Consider the following 19,162-nt stretch of genomic DNA (forward strand, 5'->3'; position numbering starts at 1 on the left):
TTTAAACTGCCTTTTATGTTTTTACCTTCTTAATTCAACGGGCTTAAATTTTGCTTCTGATTCTAATTCCTTTGCAATCTCTGCGCCATCTAGAGGAGGCTGAATAAGTGCGAATTTCATAACTGCGAATCTGCATAAGTGCGAAGCAGCTGCAAAGACTGGTATAAGTGCGAACTGGCACAAGCGCGAACTGGCATAAGTGCACCAAAAGAATTTGCAAACATTGGCATAAGTGCGAACTGGCATAAGTGCGAACTGGCATATGTGCGAATCAATTGCAAAAACTGGCATAAGTGCGAACTGGCACAAGCGCGAACTGGCATAAGTGCGCCGAAAGAATTTGCAAACATTGGCATAAATGCGAACTGACATAAGTGCGAACTGGCATATGTGCGAATCAATTGCAAAAACTGGCATAAGTGCGAACTGGCACAAGCGCGAACTGGCATAAGTGCGCCGAAAGAATTTGCAAACATTGGCATAAGTGCGAATTGGCATAAGTGCGAACTGGCATAAGTGCGAATTGGCATAAGTGTGAACTTGCCAATTCGCCACTTATGCCAATGTTTGCAAATTCTTTCGGCGCACTTATGCTAATTCGCGCTTGTGCCAGTTCGCACTTATGCCAGTTTTTGCAATTGGTTCGCACTTATGCCAGTTCGCACTTATGCCAGTTCGCACTTATGCCAATGTTTGCAAATTCTTTTGGCGTACTTATGCCAGTTCGCACTTGTGCTAGTTCGCACTTATGCCAGTTTTTGCAAGTGATTCGCACTTATGCCAGTTCGCGCTTGTGCCAGTTCGCACTTATGCCAGTTCGCACTTATGCCAGTCGCACTAATGCAGATTCGCAGTTATGAAATTCGCACTTATTCAGTCGCCCCGCCATCTATTTAAACTTGTTCAAAGCCATTATCACTCCTAAAGACCACTCCTTAACCATTATAACTCCCAATTAAGAGGTAATTCTTAGCCATCTAAAGTTGTTTAAAACATGAATTCATTTTTTCCAGTATTTTGTTTGTAACATTCACTTCATTAAAAGTGTGAAATGGCATAACATAAACTTGAATTTACAAATTGCATTAGCAAGAGCCTTTGCGTCCGTTCGGGAAGAATAACAGGATGAATTATCTAGTCTTTAGCCATCAAAATTCTCCATTAAAGTATCATTTATTGCACTAAGCTGATACCTTGCATGCTTAAAACCATGAATCTTACTTCCTCATTTTGTTTTTTTCAATGGTTAAGTTAAGTGCTAGGTTTTAGGCAGGATTAAAAATCAAAGTTCCACATGTTTTGCAACGTTGCTTTATGTGGTCTTTAAATCAACATTAAAAATTAAATAACCATCTGAAATGTTCGAAATTAAAAGATTTATATTAAATTAAATAATTATTGTATTACATTAACCTGTCTTTAGTTTATATAATATAATCAAAGTTATTAAGTATAAGTTATTTGTTAATTTTGGCGACAAATTTTTGTGCCTCTTTACGAGCAGCGCCCTGGGCGGCCGCCTAGTTTATTTCAATAGTAGCGTCGGCTTTGGTTATAAACATTTATTTACCCGGTTTATACGCTCTGATGTAAATTTAAATTGTACTATAAATTTATGAAGCTTACATAACGTTATAAATATATACTATAATTATATATTAACAACTAGCGTTAAGCTTTGGAACTTATAATTGTTGTTTTGGAACTTAGTCCCTTAAATTTTATGAAAATTTCAGTATAGTTCTCATGGCCGTGTTTTGTAGTTTTTCAAGGATATTTAAGTTATTATTATTTAAATCAAGATAAATAGGGTTCAGTACTCATAGTGGAGAGCAAAACAGTTTAAATTAACTTTTATTACTAGAATAAGCAAATATTTGACTCATCGAGTAAAATATTTGCTTATTTTAGCATTATGTTCAGTTTTCTTTGTAGCTTGACTGGATATATATTTGATGTGTTCAGTAAATTTAGGTTTAAAGTTTATTTGAACTCGAGTACCAAATACTAGATTGAAACGAAGAAAACGCATAAAAAAAGATTATATGCAACTATTCTTTTATTTTTTTATAACAAACTATTATATTTAGTATTTAATATCTATAGAGGGTAAGTTATGTATTTTTATATTTATATAAAAACTTTTTCATCGTTTGATGATAGCAAATGATTGCTCTTTTTCTCATAAGTTATACATACTTCCAAAAATAGCCATTCACAATGTACACTGCCACCCGCAAATACTAAGATAACTTTAGCAAGTTCTGTTAGGATTATGTTTTGCGTTTGCTGGCCACCAGTTTTATGCAAAAGCTAATTTCCTTTGCAATCGGATTTTTCTTTTCTAAATCTTCATGCGAGTTTTTTTTAGTGGTTGATATGATTGTTTCATTTACATTTCTTTTCCTTACGAAATGGAGATGAATTATCACCGGTGCTACCAGACACCGGTGATAATTCATCGGTGTCAAGCAGCCTTTATCGGTGTCAAGCAGCCTTTCACTGAGAAGGATTAGTCATTCAATGAAAAGGATTAACCTTTTTACTTTTTTTTTTCTTTCTATTTTGTAGCTATTAAGATGCTCTCAGAAGTCCTTACGGTCTTATTACAGAGCACCGCGGAAAAGCATTTAACCTTAAAGTTCACGGCTCCTTCCTTGCCAATGTCACTTATTGGGCTAGAGCTAGCGTTGAGCTTCGGACCTTTGGTAAACCCTTTACAGAAAATGTTTGTGATGTGTGTCACACTTTTTAATCTTTCGCACAGCATTTAAACTTTTTTTTTTGCTTGTTATGTTTTAACCAATTCGAGGAAATTAGTTTTAGAATATGCATTAATAAAATTATCATCCCCATTAAAGTTAAACCATGCTTTAAGTTCAAGTTGTCATGAAGGTATTATTTTTAATAAGTTTGGAGTTCTCTGCGCTATATCAATCTATAGCATTTTCGGATATTATCTCAGAAATGCACGATATATCTGAGCTGGTTACTTTTGAAGTCTTTTTGAATGGTTTGAAGAGTATGGCTTTTCTACATATATCTAACATTTCTAGTATATTTGAAAATATTTGATGTAACCGTCAACAAACAATGCGTGTTGTGACACGACCTAGTCACAAATGGAACAAAAACGCCCCTTGTTTATTTGACATATGCACTTCAAAGGAGCAAGTTAAAACCCTCAAAATAACTAAGTATTGCCGAATCTTCGGTGCTTTGGCCAAGCACCTAGCCGAAAAAACTCTGTATTTGGCAAAAATCACTACTTCAAGGCATCTTTAGTTTAAATCTTATTTTGAGCCATTTTTTTTGATGATGATTTTTCCTGACTTTCTTCATTTAAAAAGGTCTTAAGGTAGTTCACCACTCTACGGTCTTATTACAGAGCACCACGGAGTGATGCAAGGACATCTGAGAGCACTCCAAGCTACGAAAAAGAGAAAAAAATCTATATTTTTATTAAAATTTTATTTTGAAATTTCTTTTGATTTATCGTAATTCAACATAGTTGTAAACGTTTCTGGAGTCTGTTTAAAGATATCTTGAGTATTTTTTGAGATATTCTATTTAATTTAGACTTTATCAGACAACTTGATCATAGCAACGTCCCTAGCAATACAAACTTATGTTTATGATTGCCCTCTCTCTTGGCCTTAGCATTAGTATTTTTTTTGAAATTTGGTTGGCTACTCATTAGTTAATTAGGTTAGCATAGTTTGACAAAAATATAGAATAAAACAGTCTGTAGAAGTTGCTGTTTTTGTATGATTCATCAGATAATTTATCTTGTGATTGAAAAGAATTTATGTTGTGTTTGAAAAGCTTTGTGTTATTTATATTATTTAGTATGATTTATTAATTTTATATAAGATTTTTTAGAATATTAGAATATTATATATAATGGAAAGTAAAAAAAGTATAAGCTTAAAAAAAAAAAAAGAGCATTTCGTGGCAACCATTGGAACAAAACACCTAGCCTAGAAGACGAAATTGTGGAACATGTTTCAGTTAATGCCAGAAAAGTTTTTTTAACAAAAGTTGGTAATAATAGTAATGCAGAAAATTATAACATTACGATAAACTTCTCTAAAAAAAGTTATTGATAATATTGAAAATTGTCCAGAATGTAACAGTTGTATTATTGTTGCAAATGACAACGATGAACAAAGTGGATTTTCTCACAAGTTGAATTTTAAATGTAAGTTTCAATGTTGCACATGTATATCTGATAATGTTAAAAAAGCTGTACTAAAACAAGGCAGAAACTATTTTGATATTAACCTTAGAATGGTTATTACTTTTCGTGAAATTGGCAAAGGACACCAAGCCTTAGTGGATTGTGCACGAATAGCAACATTTCTTGCATGAATAACAACGCGTTTAACAAAATTAACAACACTTTTTAAAATGCATATAGGTTATCAGCAGAACAACCCACAAAGGCAGCAGCAATAAAAGTTAAACATGAAGTTAAGGAGGAACACATTGGGTCAGGAAAAAAACTAATCAGATTTTCTTCAGATGGCTCATGGCAAAAACGCATACTTGTTTCACTGAATGGTGTGGTGACTACAAATTTAGAAGGGCGATGTATTGGCTTTGAAATCTTTTGCAAGTATTGTAGGAGATATAGAATGTGGAAAAAAAAGCAGAACCATCCAGGTTATACTGAATAGAAGGTTAATCATGTTTGTTCCTTAAATCACACAGCATCGTTAGGGACAATAAAAAGTGGTGGTGTTGTAAAGATATTCAATTGCTCTTGGATTCGATGATGTTCATAACAGTAATCCATACGGAAAGTTTCAAATCGAACGGAAAAGTTAGATTGTTGGCCATATCCAGAATCGCATTGGTAGAAGACTATGTAACCGAAGAAAAAATAAACACCATGGTGATCGGTTAACTGGAAAAGGAAAGTCGACAAAATGCGCAGTTAATAGAATACAAAACTATTTTGGTATGGCTATTTGACAGGCTGCAGCTAATAATTCTTTAAGTCAAAATGAAAAGGTATATTAATTGAAAAAAAACATTTGCGCATTCTTTACCATTGCACTAATTTTCCGGATCGTTTTATCGCCACGTATTGTGTCCAGTGGGTCCTGATAGCTGTTGTTAATGGAATAAAGGAAAGATAGCAGGTAACAGCAATTACAAACCAAAAGTTAATTTACCAATATGGATATATGGTGTTATTAAAAAAGATTTTGAAGAATTAAGTGATGACAACCTTTTGAAAAAATGCACTCATGGTCAATCACAGAATTCTAATGAGGGACTCAACAGTATTATATGGTCCAGATGCCCAAAAAAATTTGTTTGAAGCCCAAAAAACTTAGTTTGAGTTGGGAGTGAACTCAGTTGTGTTGTATTTTAATGAGGGAACTGCTGGTGTTCAGAGAGTAATGAGTCACCACAACCTTCACAGTGGTGGAAAATCTGCAGTGTCTCCATTTTGTAGGGATCAAAAACGCAGTGTAAACAAAAAAGATACTTTAGAAAAAAAAAGGTTAGAGAATGCAGTTAAAAGTAATTAATAAAAGTTGGAAAGTTGAAGAACAACAACTGGAAACTTATAAACCCTACTCATCTGGAAGTTTTTGATATTTTTTTTAGTTATAAAATTTTTATTGCTGTTTTTCTGCATTCTCTTTTTTGCGCAATTTGTAATTTTTGAAAAATCATAACTTTTTAATATAAGGGCCTGAAGCAAAACTTATGCTAAAAACAAAGTATTTAACGAATTGTTGACATTTTTTGATTTGATTTCATTAGCGAAACTTCCAAATTTTGATGTTTTTGACAAAAAAATCAAAAACTACAACTTTTACTAAAAATGTGGCTGTGATTTTGGTACAGTTCATTTTATGTGCACGAAACGTTTTGCCAAATATGAAGTTTTGATTTTTTGTGGTTTCCAAATTATCGTTTTTCCAAATTTCTTTCAAAATTGACTGATTTTGCAACCTTTTTGACATATTTTCACAATTGTAGGAATAAATTGTTGTAAAATGAAACTCGTTTTTTACTTTTTTAAATTATGCTCTTAAACGCTTTTTAATTTGAAATTATGAAATTTAGAGAATTTTATTTTTTTAGTGGTGAACCACCTTATGATTTTAATTTAACCATCAAAACCGTATATTGTTGAATATTGTACAAGCAGTTTTCATTCCACCGGTTAATCCTTCATAGTTTTTACTGTAAATAAGCAAAATTCCTACAATAAGGTCTTGTACGGCTTTATGCATACTTTCATTAACAATTGTTTGTACTCGGGTAGTTAATTTCTAAACAATAACATAGATTCTTTTTAACATAATACTTTTAGAAAGTTCATAAGAGTTTGGTACCATAACTGGCTTTACTTTCCTTTTCTTTTACTTTTGAGTCTGCCATAATTATTTTGTTACTATCGTTATCATTTACACAAACGTTATATATTTTTTCAAATATAAAATATTGAAACAAGGCTATAGAAATAGTAAAAAAATATTTTTGACAAATCTGTAAAAAAAAAAAAAAACAACGACAAAAAGAAAAAGGCAGACTAAAATGTAATTTAATGAGAACTTTTCTGTAAACAGAGACATTGCTAGGTAAAAAATGACACGCAGGCGGCCATACAAAAATGTCATTTATTTTACAAGAAATAGTGATTTATGAATAAGTTTTCAACATTTTCAATTTCTAAAAAAAATTTACTTTTAAATTAGCCACACACACACAAAAATTTAAAAATTCCTCAAAAATTTAAAAATTTGAGAGGTTAAATAATTTAAATAATTCTTCCTAACAAAAAAATTTATCTTTATATGACACCAAACTTCGAGTTCCATTCTTCAAATTTACTTAGACTTTCAACGGACATGCTTGGTCGTATGGTTTTCATTGCAGAGATAAAATCGTTTAGTTTTAGTCCACGTACCTGGGAAAAAAAAGTATACCACACTGTTGTAAAAAATGACCAAAAACTACTTTGAGCTGACCCGAGAAAACCGCTTTGACAGGGTGAAACTACAATGTTTCCTGACTCCAAAAATGTAAAATTTGAAATCTAACTATTTCGTCCAAGAAAATAATTTTGATTTTTAGTTTTTAGTACTTTGCACAATAGGGCAAAATGACAGCTTTTCAAATTTTGCATTTTTACAGCATTCAAAAACTCTCCAAAATTAGCATTTATTACTCTAAAACATAACAGTCTATATAGCAAGTATAATTTGTATTTATTTTAACTCAGAAGATAAAATTTTACCTACAATTTCATGGTTGAACTATATTATAAACAATTTGTTGCATCAAAATTGTAAATAAGCTAAAAATTCCGGGAATAGGCAGTGAACATGTTTATTTTAAGTTTTGCATCAAAATTGTAAACAAGCCGAAAATTCCGGGAATAGGCAGTGAACATGTTTGTTTTAAGTTTTGCATCAAAATTGTAAACAAGCTAAAAATTCCGGGAATTGGCAGTGAACATGTTTATTTAAAGTGTTTCACTTATCAGTTGTGTGAGAAAAATTTCAAAATGTCAAATTTTTTTTAAAAATCATGAAGATTGTCGGAAATCTGTCTATGTCTTGTGTCTGAAGAAGTGCTCTCGAGAGTTGACACAGTTCCTTGTTGAAAAGATCCTCAAGCATTACCATACAAGTCTTGATTTGACTGATACCAGAGTGCCAAGAGGCATTTGTGACTCATGTCGAACAATTCTTCGGAGAAAAGATGAAGGAAAAGATGTTAACCTGCCACCTTTGTTTCCTTTCTCATCTATAAAAGTTAGACCACCAACAAGAGATCAAGATTGCAACTGTCTTATTTGTCAAGTTGGACATTTGAAGTTGAATGAGAAGAGCCCAGTGGACTATTCTAAACCTGTGGAAGATTGTACCTCTCAAAGATGTGGTGATTGTTTGAGTCTAGTTGGAAGAGGTCTGCCACATCAGTGCACTCCATTCACTTTTAGAGAGAATCTCAAGCAGCTAGCTACAGCTGATCCACTCGCTGCAAAGCAAATAGCTACTCAAGTCATCTCTACTAAACCTTCCACACCTGGTGGTACTGTCAAAATATCGCATCCTAAAGGCGGCCCACCACTTAGTGTTAAAACAGGTGATACTTTTATATATACATATAAAGATGGCAGGTTCAGAGGGAATACCTTTAATTTTAAAACTTAAAATTACAAAAAGTGTTAATATAATTTCATTTTTAGGAAGCTCAAGTGCAAGAGCTCTTTTTGCTGAACCCAGCATCAAAACTGAAGATCTTGTACAAGTTCAGCTAAACACAGGACTGTCCAACCTTGGCATGAAGAAATTGGCATCAACCATCAACAGAGTCAGTGACACCAAGATTGTGGAGACTAGTTTTCTTGCTAAGTTTGAAGCCATTGGCAAACAGTTGTCTGAGTTTTTTACTCAAACCAGCATCCAAGTTTTATCAGAGAGTAACTCCACTGACTTTGTGGTTGTGCATTGCAAGGATCTTGCCGAGCTTTTGAATGAAGTCCTGCTTTCTCGAAGAGTTTTCCAGAATCATATTGTCAAGTTGGGAATTGATGGAGGTGGAGGATTTCTGAAAGTTTCTCTTGGCATCATGGAGTTGGATTCTCACTGTGATTCAAGGTCACCACCACGGAAAAAACTTTTAACTCAGAGGACTGCCAAAGACAGTAGTGTAAAGCGTCAAATGCTTGTGGCTTTATCAGAAGGACTACCAGAAAACTTTGAAAATGTGAGGCAGATCTTGTCTTTAATCAAGTTAGACAAAGTCAACTTTGTTGTCTCATGCGACATGAAACTTGCCAACATCCTTTGTGGCCTTTAGAGCCATGCAAGTACTCACCCTTGCTCTTGGTGCAACACAGAATCAAAGCATCTTTCTCAATCAGGATCTTTGAGGACACTAGGCTCACTTGTTGCCTGTTATCAAGAGTTTGCTAAGTCTGGTGGTGATATCAAAAAGGCAAGATCTTTTGGTAATGTAGTGCATGAGCCTTTGCTATCTGGTTCTGAAAACAAACTCATTATATATCTTGGAGCTCATACCACCAATGGAACTCCATCTTCTCCTTGGTGTGGTCAATCACATGTACAAAGCCATGACAGAAGTTTGGCCCAATGTTGTCAAGTAGCCCTCAGCTCTCCACATTCAACAAGAACCATACCATGGTGGGCAGTTTGCAGGGAATGCCTGTCACAAGCTTCTCAGCAATCTTGACCTCCTTCAAAGAATTGCAGAAACTGAGTCTGCTTTTCAAGTCTTTGAAATCATTGATGCCCTTCGAAAGTTTAAGTCTGTGGTGACAGCATGTTTTGGTATGGTTCTGGAGGATGACTTTTCTGAAAAAATTGATCGCTTCAGAGAATTTGGCAATCATGAACATCAGTGTGACTCCAAAAGTTCATGCTGTTTTCTTCCATGTGAAGCAATTCATTGAGATCAAAAGGGCTCCCTTGGGTATCTTTAGTGAGCAGGTAACAGAATCAATGCATCATAATTTCAGCTCACATTGGCAGAGATACAAAAGAGACCGCAATCATCCTGAGTATGCAAAGAGGCTTCTTTCATGTGTTGTGGACTACAACAGCAAGCATTTGTGAAGAATCAAATATTGAGAAGAATTTATTTTATGTACCATTTGCTCTTTATGTGTTTAGAATCAAGAGGTTGTTTTTGTGTTTTGACTTAGAATAACTAAAAGAAATATTTAAGAAAGTGTTTATTATTTCCATCTTGTTAATGAAAAACTATATCAGTTGTGTCAGAATAAACTATTATTCAAGTGAATTTTAGACAGTTATGTTTGGAGTAATAAATGCTTATTTTGAAGAGTTTTTGAATGCTGTAAAAATGCAAAATTTGAAAAGCTGTCATTTCGCCCTATTGTGCAAAGTACTAAAAACTAAAAATCAAAATTATTTTCTCGGAGGAAATAGTTAGATTTCAAATTTTACATTTTTGGAGTCAGGAAACATTGTAGTTTCACCCTGTCAAAGCGGTTTTCTCGGGTCAGCTCAAAGTAGTTTTTGGTCATTTTTTACAACAGTGATCAATCAGCGTATTCAACACTAGTAAATAGGATTTAATAAAATGCAACTCAACTTTTGACAAACTCAAAAATTTCATATGGGTCTTGCAATAATCAGAGCCTGGAAACAAAAAAGCGCTGAATTTTTCGCCGCCCTCTGCCTCAAACGTGAAACCGACAAGTTGATAATTTTTTTTTTTTACAGTTCTCAACTAAATATAATATTCATCGATTAATTTTATTGCTATCTCTTATTGTTCAAAAATTCTGACCATATAAAATAATCACTTCAAAGTCGAGGATGGTTCAAACTTTATATGATCATATATACAAATTTATTATAAACATATAAATGTTTGGAGCTCCATGTCAAAATAATATCTCAAACATAAAAAAAAATGCTGTATCCACCCCTGGGTAATGATTGGGGTAAATCTCATATAAAATTATCTATTATAAAAAGAAAAACAAGAAAAAAAAAAGAATAAAAACAAAAATTCAAACAAAAAATAGTGAAAGATAAATAGTATTAAAAAAGATATGACACTTTAATAAAACTAAAACTCAATATAAACATGAATTTTCAAGGTAACAGAACTTTAGAACTTATAGAGCGCCAGCAAACGTATGTATTAAACGTATGTATCAAACATATTTATCAAACTAGGACAATATGACCTAGTTTGATAAATTAAACATTAAGGAAAATATAAAAACAGAAAAAAAAAAGTAAAATGAAAAATGAAAAATAAACCTTTGAAGGATCAACCGTTTTTATTTGTTCTACTTTTAATTCTGAAAGTAAAAATAAAATTATTTAAAACAAAATTGAACAAGAAATCATTTTTAGAAACTTTGTATTTGCTCTTACATGTTTATTTCTTTCTACATAAAATAATGTTTACAAAATAAAAAAATTTCAAGTTTTATGTTTATGATTCTATACCATAGTGGTTCGGACAAGTTTTCATAATGCCTTACATTTACATAATGCCATTTCCTTACATTTACATAATGCCACTTCCTTACATTTGAATAATGCCATTTCCTTACATTTACATAGTGCCATTTCCTTACATTTACATAATGTCATTTCCTTATTTAAATATGACATGAAAAAGTTTAAACAATTATTTTGAACAGGATGCCTTTACTTGCATTAACCTGTTTTGCAGATCTAGAATGAGTATTTTTCTAGTAATAATAACATAATAAATAAGATTACAATCTCCTCCTAATTTTACCTAAAAACAAATTAGTTTTTTTTTTTTTTTTTTGGGGGGGGGGGGCGAGAGTAATATCAAAGAATCCCTTCTTTTAGACAAGTTACATTTAACACGGTTAAGGAGCATAACCTGCCACAATTAAGTTTTATACAACATAAATCCATATAAATGTATAAAAATATTCTACTAATTTGACTTCTACATAAGGACTCAAATCAAACAATAGTATTCCTATATATACACATTTATCATTGCTTTGCAATAAATTCAGAATTGTCTTTAGTGTATTAGCTAGCCTCTGTTATACATTCCCTTATTACATAACATTTCTCAATCGCATGTATAAGGGGAGTTATTTGTAAACTTTACAAAAATGAGCAAAAATAGTAGTGCTAAAAAAAACTTGGGTTAAGTCTTCACAGCTCGTCCCTTTTTTAAACTTAGAGGCTACTAGATCATCAGTTTAGGTTACCACTTTAGTTTCAGCTGGGCACTTCAGTAATAATTCAAACGCAAGATTTATAAATAAAAATTAATAAAAGATTTTTATAAAGCAAACAATAAAACTAAAAAGTTTAAAATTAACAAAAAAATTTAACCTCTGACAGGCATTAATGCAGCATCCCTTGCTAATGCTGCTATATCACTACCAGAGTAGTTTTCTGTTATCCTATGCAAAAATTTAAAACGAGTTTTAAAAAGATCCCTAAATGAAGAGACAAGTTGTCTTTTTTAAGAAACATAAAATAAGTTTTAAGTTATTTAAACTTACCCAAAAAACTCCATGTTGAATTTATATTAAAAAAATGTTCTGCTTTACAGATGGAATTCTATTTTTTTAATATAATGTTTGCTTGCAGTTTGCAAATGATCACAGATGTTTTTATTAATTAGGTCATGCGATATATCTTTTCACTTAAAGTACTGCAGCGCTGTGGTTTTAAATAATAAATGATACTTAACTGAAGCTATACCAGAGTACGTTGAAGTATCAAGACAGTTTGTCTTTTTGTTAACTATGGTATTCATAATGCAGAATAATTGCTCAACATGAGAACTAATGAATTTAGGCAAGTCTTGATAATTTTACTAAACTCTAAATATTTTTTACACTTGAAAACTTCTGCGCTCTTCCTATATATTAAAAAAATAGAATAGTTAAGACTTATGGGCTTCCAACCAGCAAATACAAAAGGAAGCGCTATATCTATCTGAAGCTGCAGATCTTCTTAATTAAAATACTACTTTATTTATATCTACAGTGGGAAAGAAAGTTATTTTAACATTCTCTCTGTAACTTTGTGACCTTAAGACATCGGGTCAGAAAAAAAGGCATTTTAATAAGAAATTTACTAAGTAAGCTGATGAATCAATGTGAGCTTTTAGCAAGGTCTTAAAAAACAATGATTTAAAGTCAGGATTTCCAATAATAATTCCTGACAAATATTTTTCGACATTACTTCCATGTTTTATGTAATTTAATATGTGATACATTTTTTTATTTTTCAGATTTAAAAATTTCAACTTTGTTCCTGTTATATTTTTATCATCTTTGGCTTAATAAAACAAGTTAAAATTGGCTTACCAGTTCATTTTACTTGCCATAAATTCGATGGACAATTCTTTTTGTTCAAAAGTTAAAATGAATAATTAAAAGATTGGAAGAATTTCAAGATATAAATTAATATAAAGTAATGTTTCATTACATTGGAAAAAAAAATTTTTTAATAATTTAACAACTCTAGCTTTTCTTTCTGCACCTTGTTTGTTTTTACATTTTATTTTTTCTATTTGTTTTTTATTTTCATTTGATAACCTCATTTCCATTTGATAGCCTTATTTTCATTTGATAGCCTCATTTAAATTTTGTCACTTTCATTTTACAGAGAGATGTCCTGTTTTAATAACCAGAATAAGTTAAGGTAAAGACATCATCTCAAGCATAGGAAGAGTGCAATCTAAAAAAAAGCCACAAAAAAATTGACTCACCTTTGAGAGCTTTAAATTGTAAAAAATGTAAATTTTTAAATTAATTGAAAAAAATGTAAACTTTTAAAATATAAACAAAGCTTAATTTTTTAATTAACTTTTTAACAAACAAAAAAAAAACAACAACGAAACTATCCTAAAAGATTGTTATTAAATTTGTGCGAATTCTTCCACGGTTAATATGTCAAAAAGAACAAATTAGCCATGAAAGAATTCACACATTTACTTAGAAACTACTGGATCATTATCTAAAACAATTTCTAAACTAACCTAAGTCAGTCAGTCTACTGTTTCTTGAGTTCTAAAATGTTACAAAGAATTTTTATCCATCAATTGTAAGTCAGGATCTGGAAGAAAGAAGAAGTTTAAGAACAAAAAGTTGAAAATTCATTGTTCATTCTTGCACTAATCCTGGACTAAGTCAATAATTTTTATGGTATTCAATCTTATTGCAAGATAAAATATCCGAAAAGCAGCAAAAATGTATCAAAACGTGAGCAAAAAAACTGCATGACAACATTCTGAAAAAGTTCAATGGCTGCATAATTCTTGATAAAAAAGCTAATGTCAAATTAGACAAATACCTGGTCACAGAGTTTATGCTGGCGAGTGAGGAGCTGTCACCAATTGCTATAAATATAAGGTTGGTAGGAAATGATTTAGCAAGCAATTTGTAGCTGTGGAAAAAATGCAAGTTATTTGTAACATTAAAGCCAATGAATGCCGAACTCTACAAGAAGAAGTGCCTGGAAAAAAATCTTTTTCTTTTATAAAATCTCATAATGTAAGGTTTAAAATCTCATAATGTAACCAGTAAGGTTTTGGCCTGATTTAACAAGCTATCACTAAGCTAAAGCAACAATGAACTGGTACAAAAAAAATGGTGTTGAAATTATAAAGATCGCAACACTACTAAAGAGCTGCTTAAAAATTGGAAAAAAGTTTGTGAAAAAGTTCCCAATAACACAGCGCAAAACTTAATGAAGAGCGTTTTGCCAAAAGTTTGTAGTCTTGCTCAAGTAAAGGAGATCAAATAATTTAAAATATGTCAAAATATAGATGAGCGCTCTACGTGTAAAAATGACTAAAAATATATATATACTTTTTTATTTTAATTAGATAATTTTTTTGTGGCTATGCTTTAGACAATCACCAATAAGAAACACTCTGCTTTGGAGTATTGTGACACCTGTGATTTGACAAAAAGAATTTCAAGAGTTGTACAAAGATCTGGACTGAGCTTAAAATCAATGTAGATATCATATAGTAAATTTTCAACTGCCTTGCCGAAAAAAGAAGTAAATTTTTTGACAAAAATGTGTACATGATGACAAATATTACCATCAATATCAAATGAGGAACCGCTTTTCTTAATCTTGTTTTAAACCCACTGATTTTTCCCCTCATATCATTGGTAGAATATGATAAATTGGAAACTAGATTATTTAATGGAATTGTGTCTTTGTAAAATAAATGAAAAACAACATTAAAAAGTCTTTGGATGCTTAATGTAACAAGCGATAATGACACATAGTGTTTTAATACAACTTTATTAGCTTTGTTGCAAAAATATGCTATGAGTATACTAAGAACCATTTTATTTTTTGCCAAGAAGCATTCATCTATGTTAAGAAAAACATTTTTATTTTTATATTAAAAACAAGCTCAGCATGAAAACCTTCAACTAATTCTTCTCGCAGCGTATACGAAGCAACTGTTCTGAACATTTTCAAATTTTTCAAAACGCAAAAATCTTTAGACATTTCTTTGCATATCCAAGCATATGGGATGTTAAAGATACTGGAAGATAGTTTACGTCAATTAATGCTAGTGTCATAGCTTCTACATTTGATGTCCAGTCTTGAAAACTTACAATAAATTTAACGGTAGACTTTACTCTATTTGTGCAAATATACTATCAATATGCATGTTATCTGGAGTGCCATATGGTGGTATACATAATCTGATTTTTTTTTTTAAATTAGTAAAAATCTACAACGGTATAGCTTCATTTGACGTTGTGCAGTTTTGACAATGTATTTTAAACTTTGAGTGGCTGAGAAAAGATTTTTTACCTTTACTTCCATAATAAAAGTCTTTACTACATGTTTTACATTGTACCTAAACCATCAAATCAAATAATATATAATTATGACGCAATTATATATTTCAGTGTTCAGTTAGGGAATAAATATACTGCTTCAGCTTTATCTATCTTTCTTATAACACTCTGTATACTTTTCTATAATACTATATATATAATAATATATATATATATATATAATTAATATATATATAATATATAAGACAGAATAATACTTTTCATTATAATCTTTTTCTTGAAGCCAGTGAAATTTCAAGCAAAACTTGTTTTTAATATTTTTGACTATCTCAGCAATGTCAGATAAATGTTTAACTTGCATTTAATGATTTCTACAATAACAAGTTTTTACAAAAACTTGATTTCTTCTTTTTGATAATTGACAACAAAAAACTTTTGTTAACTTTTAAAATGGAATTTACATCAATATTAACTTCTTACAAAAAAAAATTATAACAATTATGAAAAGTTGATTTGAATGAATTATAAAGAAAAAGAAAAAAAAATTTTGGCAAAAATTGATCTTGTGAATTTTCAGTTAAAGATAACATAGTTGCTTAAATACAAATGTTGCCATATTTAAAACTTTTGATAATTTTTCCACAAATTAATAGCAAAAAACATCTGGAAATTACCGGAAATTTAAAGGAGTTTATAGTGAATTTCCAAAATTCCCGAAAAAAATCATCTATGCATTTAATAAGTGTTAAAGTAAAATAAGTTTTAAGCAAAAAAAAAAATAATAAAATTTATAAAATAAGTCAAGATAAAGATTCCTAAAATTAAACTACTAAACATTGTGAAAGAGTTGAAGAAATTTTTACAACCAAATGTCAATTTTGACAATAACATGTTTTCCATATCAGTATTTTTATTGTATTTTACACCTTTCTCTTTTAAACACATACCCACAATAATTTGGGGGTTTTATACTAGAGTTTTCCTTTTCTTTGGTAAGTTGCCTTCGCTAGAACTGAAGAGCCATTAAAAGATCATTTTAACAATTAATCTTAATTACAATTAATATTTGGTAGTTTTAATAACTTTTATATAAAATAAATAACATTTACAAAGTCAAGACAACTTGCCTGAACACTTTAGAATTGCATTAAAATATTTTTAAAGATTATATAAAGTATTTTAATAAATTTGAAAGTTTTTTTTTTTTAAATAAAAACACACCTTGCTAAGTCATTATAGTCTTTTTCAGTAAAGCAACAGTTTGACTCTTTTGACAGCAATTTTTTAAGAATATCTTTCCGTGTCTAGAAATTATTGCTAAATTACATTTTATAACCATTAAAAAAAAGATTAAAATCTAACAAATAAAATTGGAGTTAATTTAAATTCAACCAACACAATTGGAGTTAATTAAAGTTCAACCAATAAAATTGGAGTTAATTTAAATTCAACCAATAATATTGATTAAAAAAAAAAAGATAAAAATAAAGATACAATAAAAATAAAAAATTAAAAAAGTTTTCAACCCACAAATCATGGTAATGTAACAACATGTTACATTACCATGAGTATTAATAATGAAGTAAATCTGGATTTAAAAAAAAATTAAAACAAAAAAAATAAAATTTCTTTTAAAAAGCATTATATCTAAAGCAGGTAAAATTAAAACTTTAAAAACAAAAGAAAATTTGATGTCTTAAAAATGTGCTTTACTTTTGTTAGTTTTTAAAAACCTTACATTTTTCAAAAAATTTGCAATTAATGATAACGGACCAACTACAAAGCTAGCTATGGAAGCATCCAAAAATGATTTTCAAGTGTTTGGCATCATATGAGCAAACTTTTTTATAACATTAATGTTGCATAATTGACTATAAGAAAGAAAAGTTTATTTTTTCTTTTTAATTTTATTTGAAATTCTTGTCTAAAATTCTTGCCATTAGCTATTTTATCTATATAAAGTTATGTAATTAAAGAAATTCGATATTTAAAAAATTTAAAAAAATTATGACAAGCCTGTTATGTTTCTGATAACCAAAATGAAGTTTCACAATAAAAATAATGAATAAAAAGTGCTGAAAAATTGAATCTCAAAAATGGCAAAAAGACATGAATTCTTCTATGGAAACAAATAACTCAGCCAATGTTCAAGGTAAAAAAAAGAATATAAAAAAAGTTATTCATTCTTTTTCTAAATATCCTGTTTAGAAAAAAGGACTTTTGTGTTATTTACTGAATGAAATTCAACCTTTAAACTATTCATTTCCTAAATCAACAAAAACAACTTTGTGTTTATTATAAAAATTTATTTTGACAGTAAAGTTGAACCTCTTCATGAATTGCAAATAATACATGAATTGAAAATAATACAATGATTGGAAATAAATACATTTCAAATCTGATACATGTTGTAATGGTAAAAGAAGCTTGGAGGAAGTTCACACTAAAACATACAGATACTAAAACCTGTCAAAGTTTTAAAAGATTAAAAGATTAAAAATTTTGCATTAAAAGATTATATTTGAAGTCTAAAGTTCAAAAAACGTTATGAAAAGTTAATAATACAAATTAATTGCAATTTATGTTAAAATAAAAGGAAAAAAATTATTCCTCTAATCAGTTGAACCTTTAAAACATTTTGCGCAACTGACATAATATATGCAAGTTGGTAAAAATTTATGCAATTTTAATGATTTAAAAAATTGTAATCATAATACAAATTCTAGTTAAAAATGTGAAAGTTAGTTTAATTAATAATAGTGTAATTCAGAAAAGACTATTTTTACTTTAAACAGATAAAACTTGAACTTAACTTTAAAAAACTTTTTTACTTACACAAATATTTTTATTTCCACTAATCTTTTTGCTAGGCTCAATATACTAGATAGTTATTGCTAGGCTCAATATATCAGACAGTACTAGGCTCAATATATCAGACAGTAATTAAAGTTTGAAATAGAATAATTAAAAAAATCTGAATGAAAACCATCATTAAATTCTAAAATATTTTTTACAGAAGTTTTTTTTTGCAATGCAAAAATCTTTAACTAGTTATTTGGTATCTTTCAATAAAAAAAAATAAAAAAAAGTCCTCGGCTAACGAAAAAATAAACAAATAAGGTTAAATGAGATAAAATGATGATGTTTTTAAATCTAGAATTAGTATCAACATTTCATTCTTTATTTTGTATTATTTTGTTCATCTATTTTTTTTTGGATGCTATTTAAATAAAGAGCAAATTTTAGTGAAAAAAACTTTTAGTGGAAAAATTTAAATTCAAGACAAAATTATTTACCTATAAATTACTATGAAAATAAAAAAATTAAAATAATAAATATTGAAGTTGATAATATATAATAAATAGTTTTTTACAGTAACAATTTAGGTGTCACTCATATAGTTTTGATTTATAAGTCATATACAAGTTTTTAATAAGTTTTGAATCTTTGGATATTTATGTAAACATGCAATAAATATTTTGTTTTATTTTCAAAGTTGCATAAATATGTCTTTGTTAATTTTATAAAACTTACATTAACATCTGGTAATGGAACTTGCACACGCTTTACAAAACGTCTGAAAAATAAAACATAAAAAAAAAGTTTTAAACATAAAGCTTAAATTTCTTTTTTTTTAAATAGTTACCTAAATTAAGTTATTATCATTTCAGCTAATTCCTCGCCCCCCCCCCTTCCCCCATTTTCATACTTATTATTTTTCTTCTTTTTACACAAATTTTCTGATCTATGGTCTCATTTTGTATACTTTTATAAAACATTTATTTTAATTTTTGACGCCAGAATTTTTTTTTCAAGATTTTCATTATGGGGTAGTGGTGTAGTGGT

General features: G+C 29.7%; 1 protein-coding gene across 3 annotated transcripts in view; it reads right to left on the reverse strand.

Annotated features, from left to right (window-relative positions):
- Positions 1-6,554: 6,554 nt before the first annotated feature.
- Positions 6,555-19,162, reverse strand: part of LOC136084837 (spastin-like) — a 72,683-nt gene continuing 60,075 nt past the window's right edge. For 2 of the 3 annotated variants that reach the window (XM_065805946.1, XM_065805947.1), the window contains exons 12-16: positions 18,851-18,893; positions 16,538-16,620; positions 11,865-11,935; positions 10,794-10,834; positions 6,555-6,934 (exon numbers count right to left, since the gene is read on the reverse strand). In XM_065805946.1, the coding sequence (XP_065662018.1) occupies positions 6,818-6,934; positions 10,794-10,834; positions 11,865-11,935; positions 16,538-16,620; positions 18,851-18,893 (355 nt within the window). In that variant the 3' untranslated portion in view covers positions 6,555-6,817. The remainder of the gene's footprint in view (positions 6,935-10,793; positions 10,835-11,864; positions 11,936-16,537; positions 16,621-18,850; positions 18,894-19,162) is intronic. The other variant, XM_065805948.1, reaches the window with a different exon arrangement.

The sequence above is a fragment of the Hydra vulgaris genome, chromosome 09, assembly GCF_038396675.1.
Source record: "Hydra vulgaris chromosome 09, alternate assembly HydraT2T_AEP".
Lineage (NCBI taxonomy): Eukaryota > Metazoa > Cnidaria > Hydrozoa > Anthoathecata > Hydridae > Hydra > Hydra vulgaris.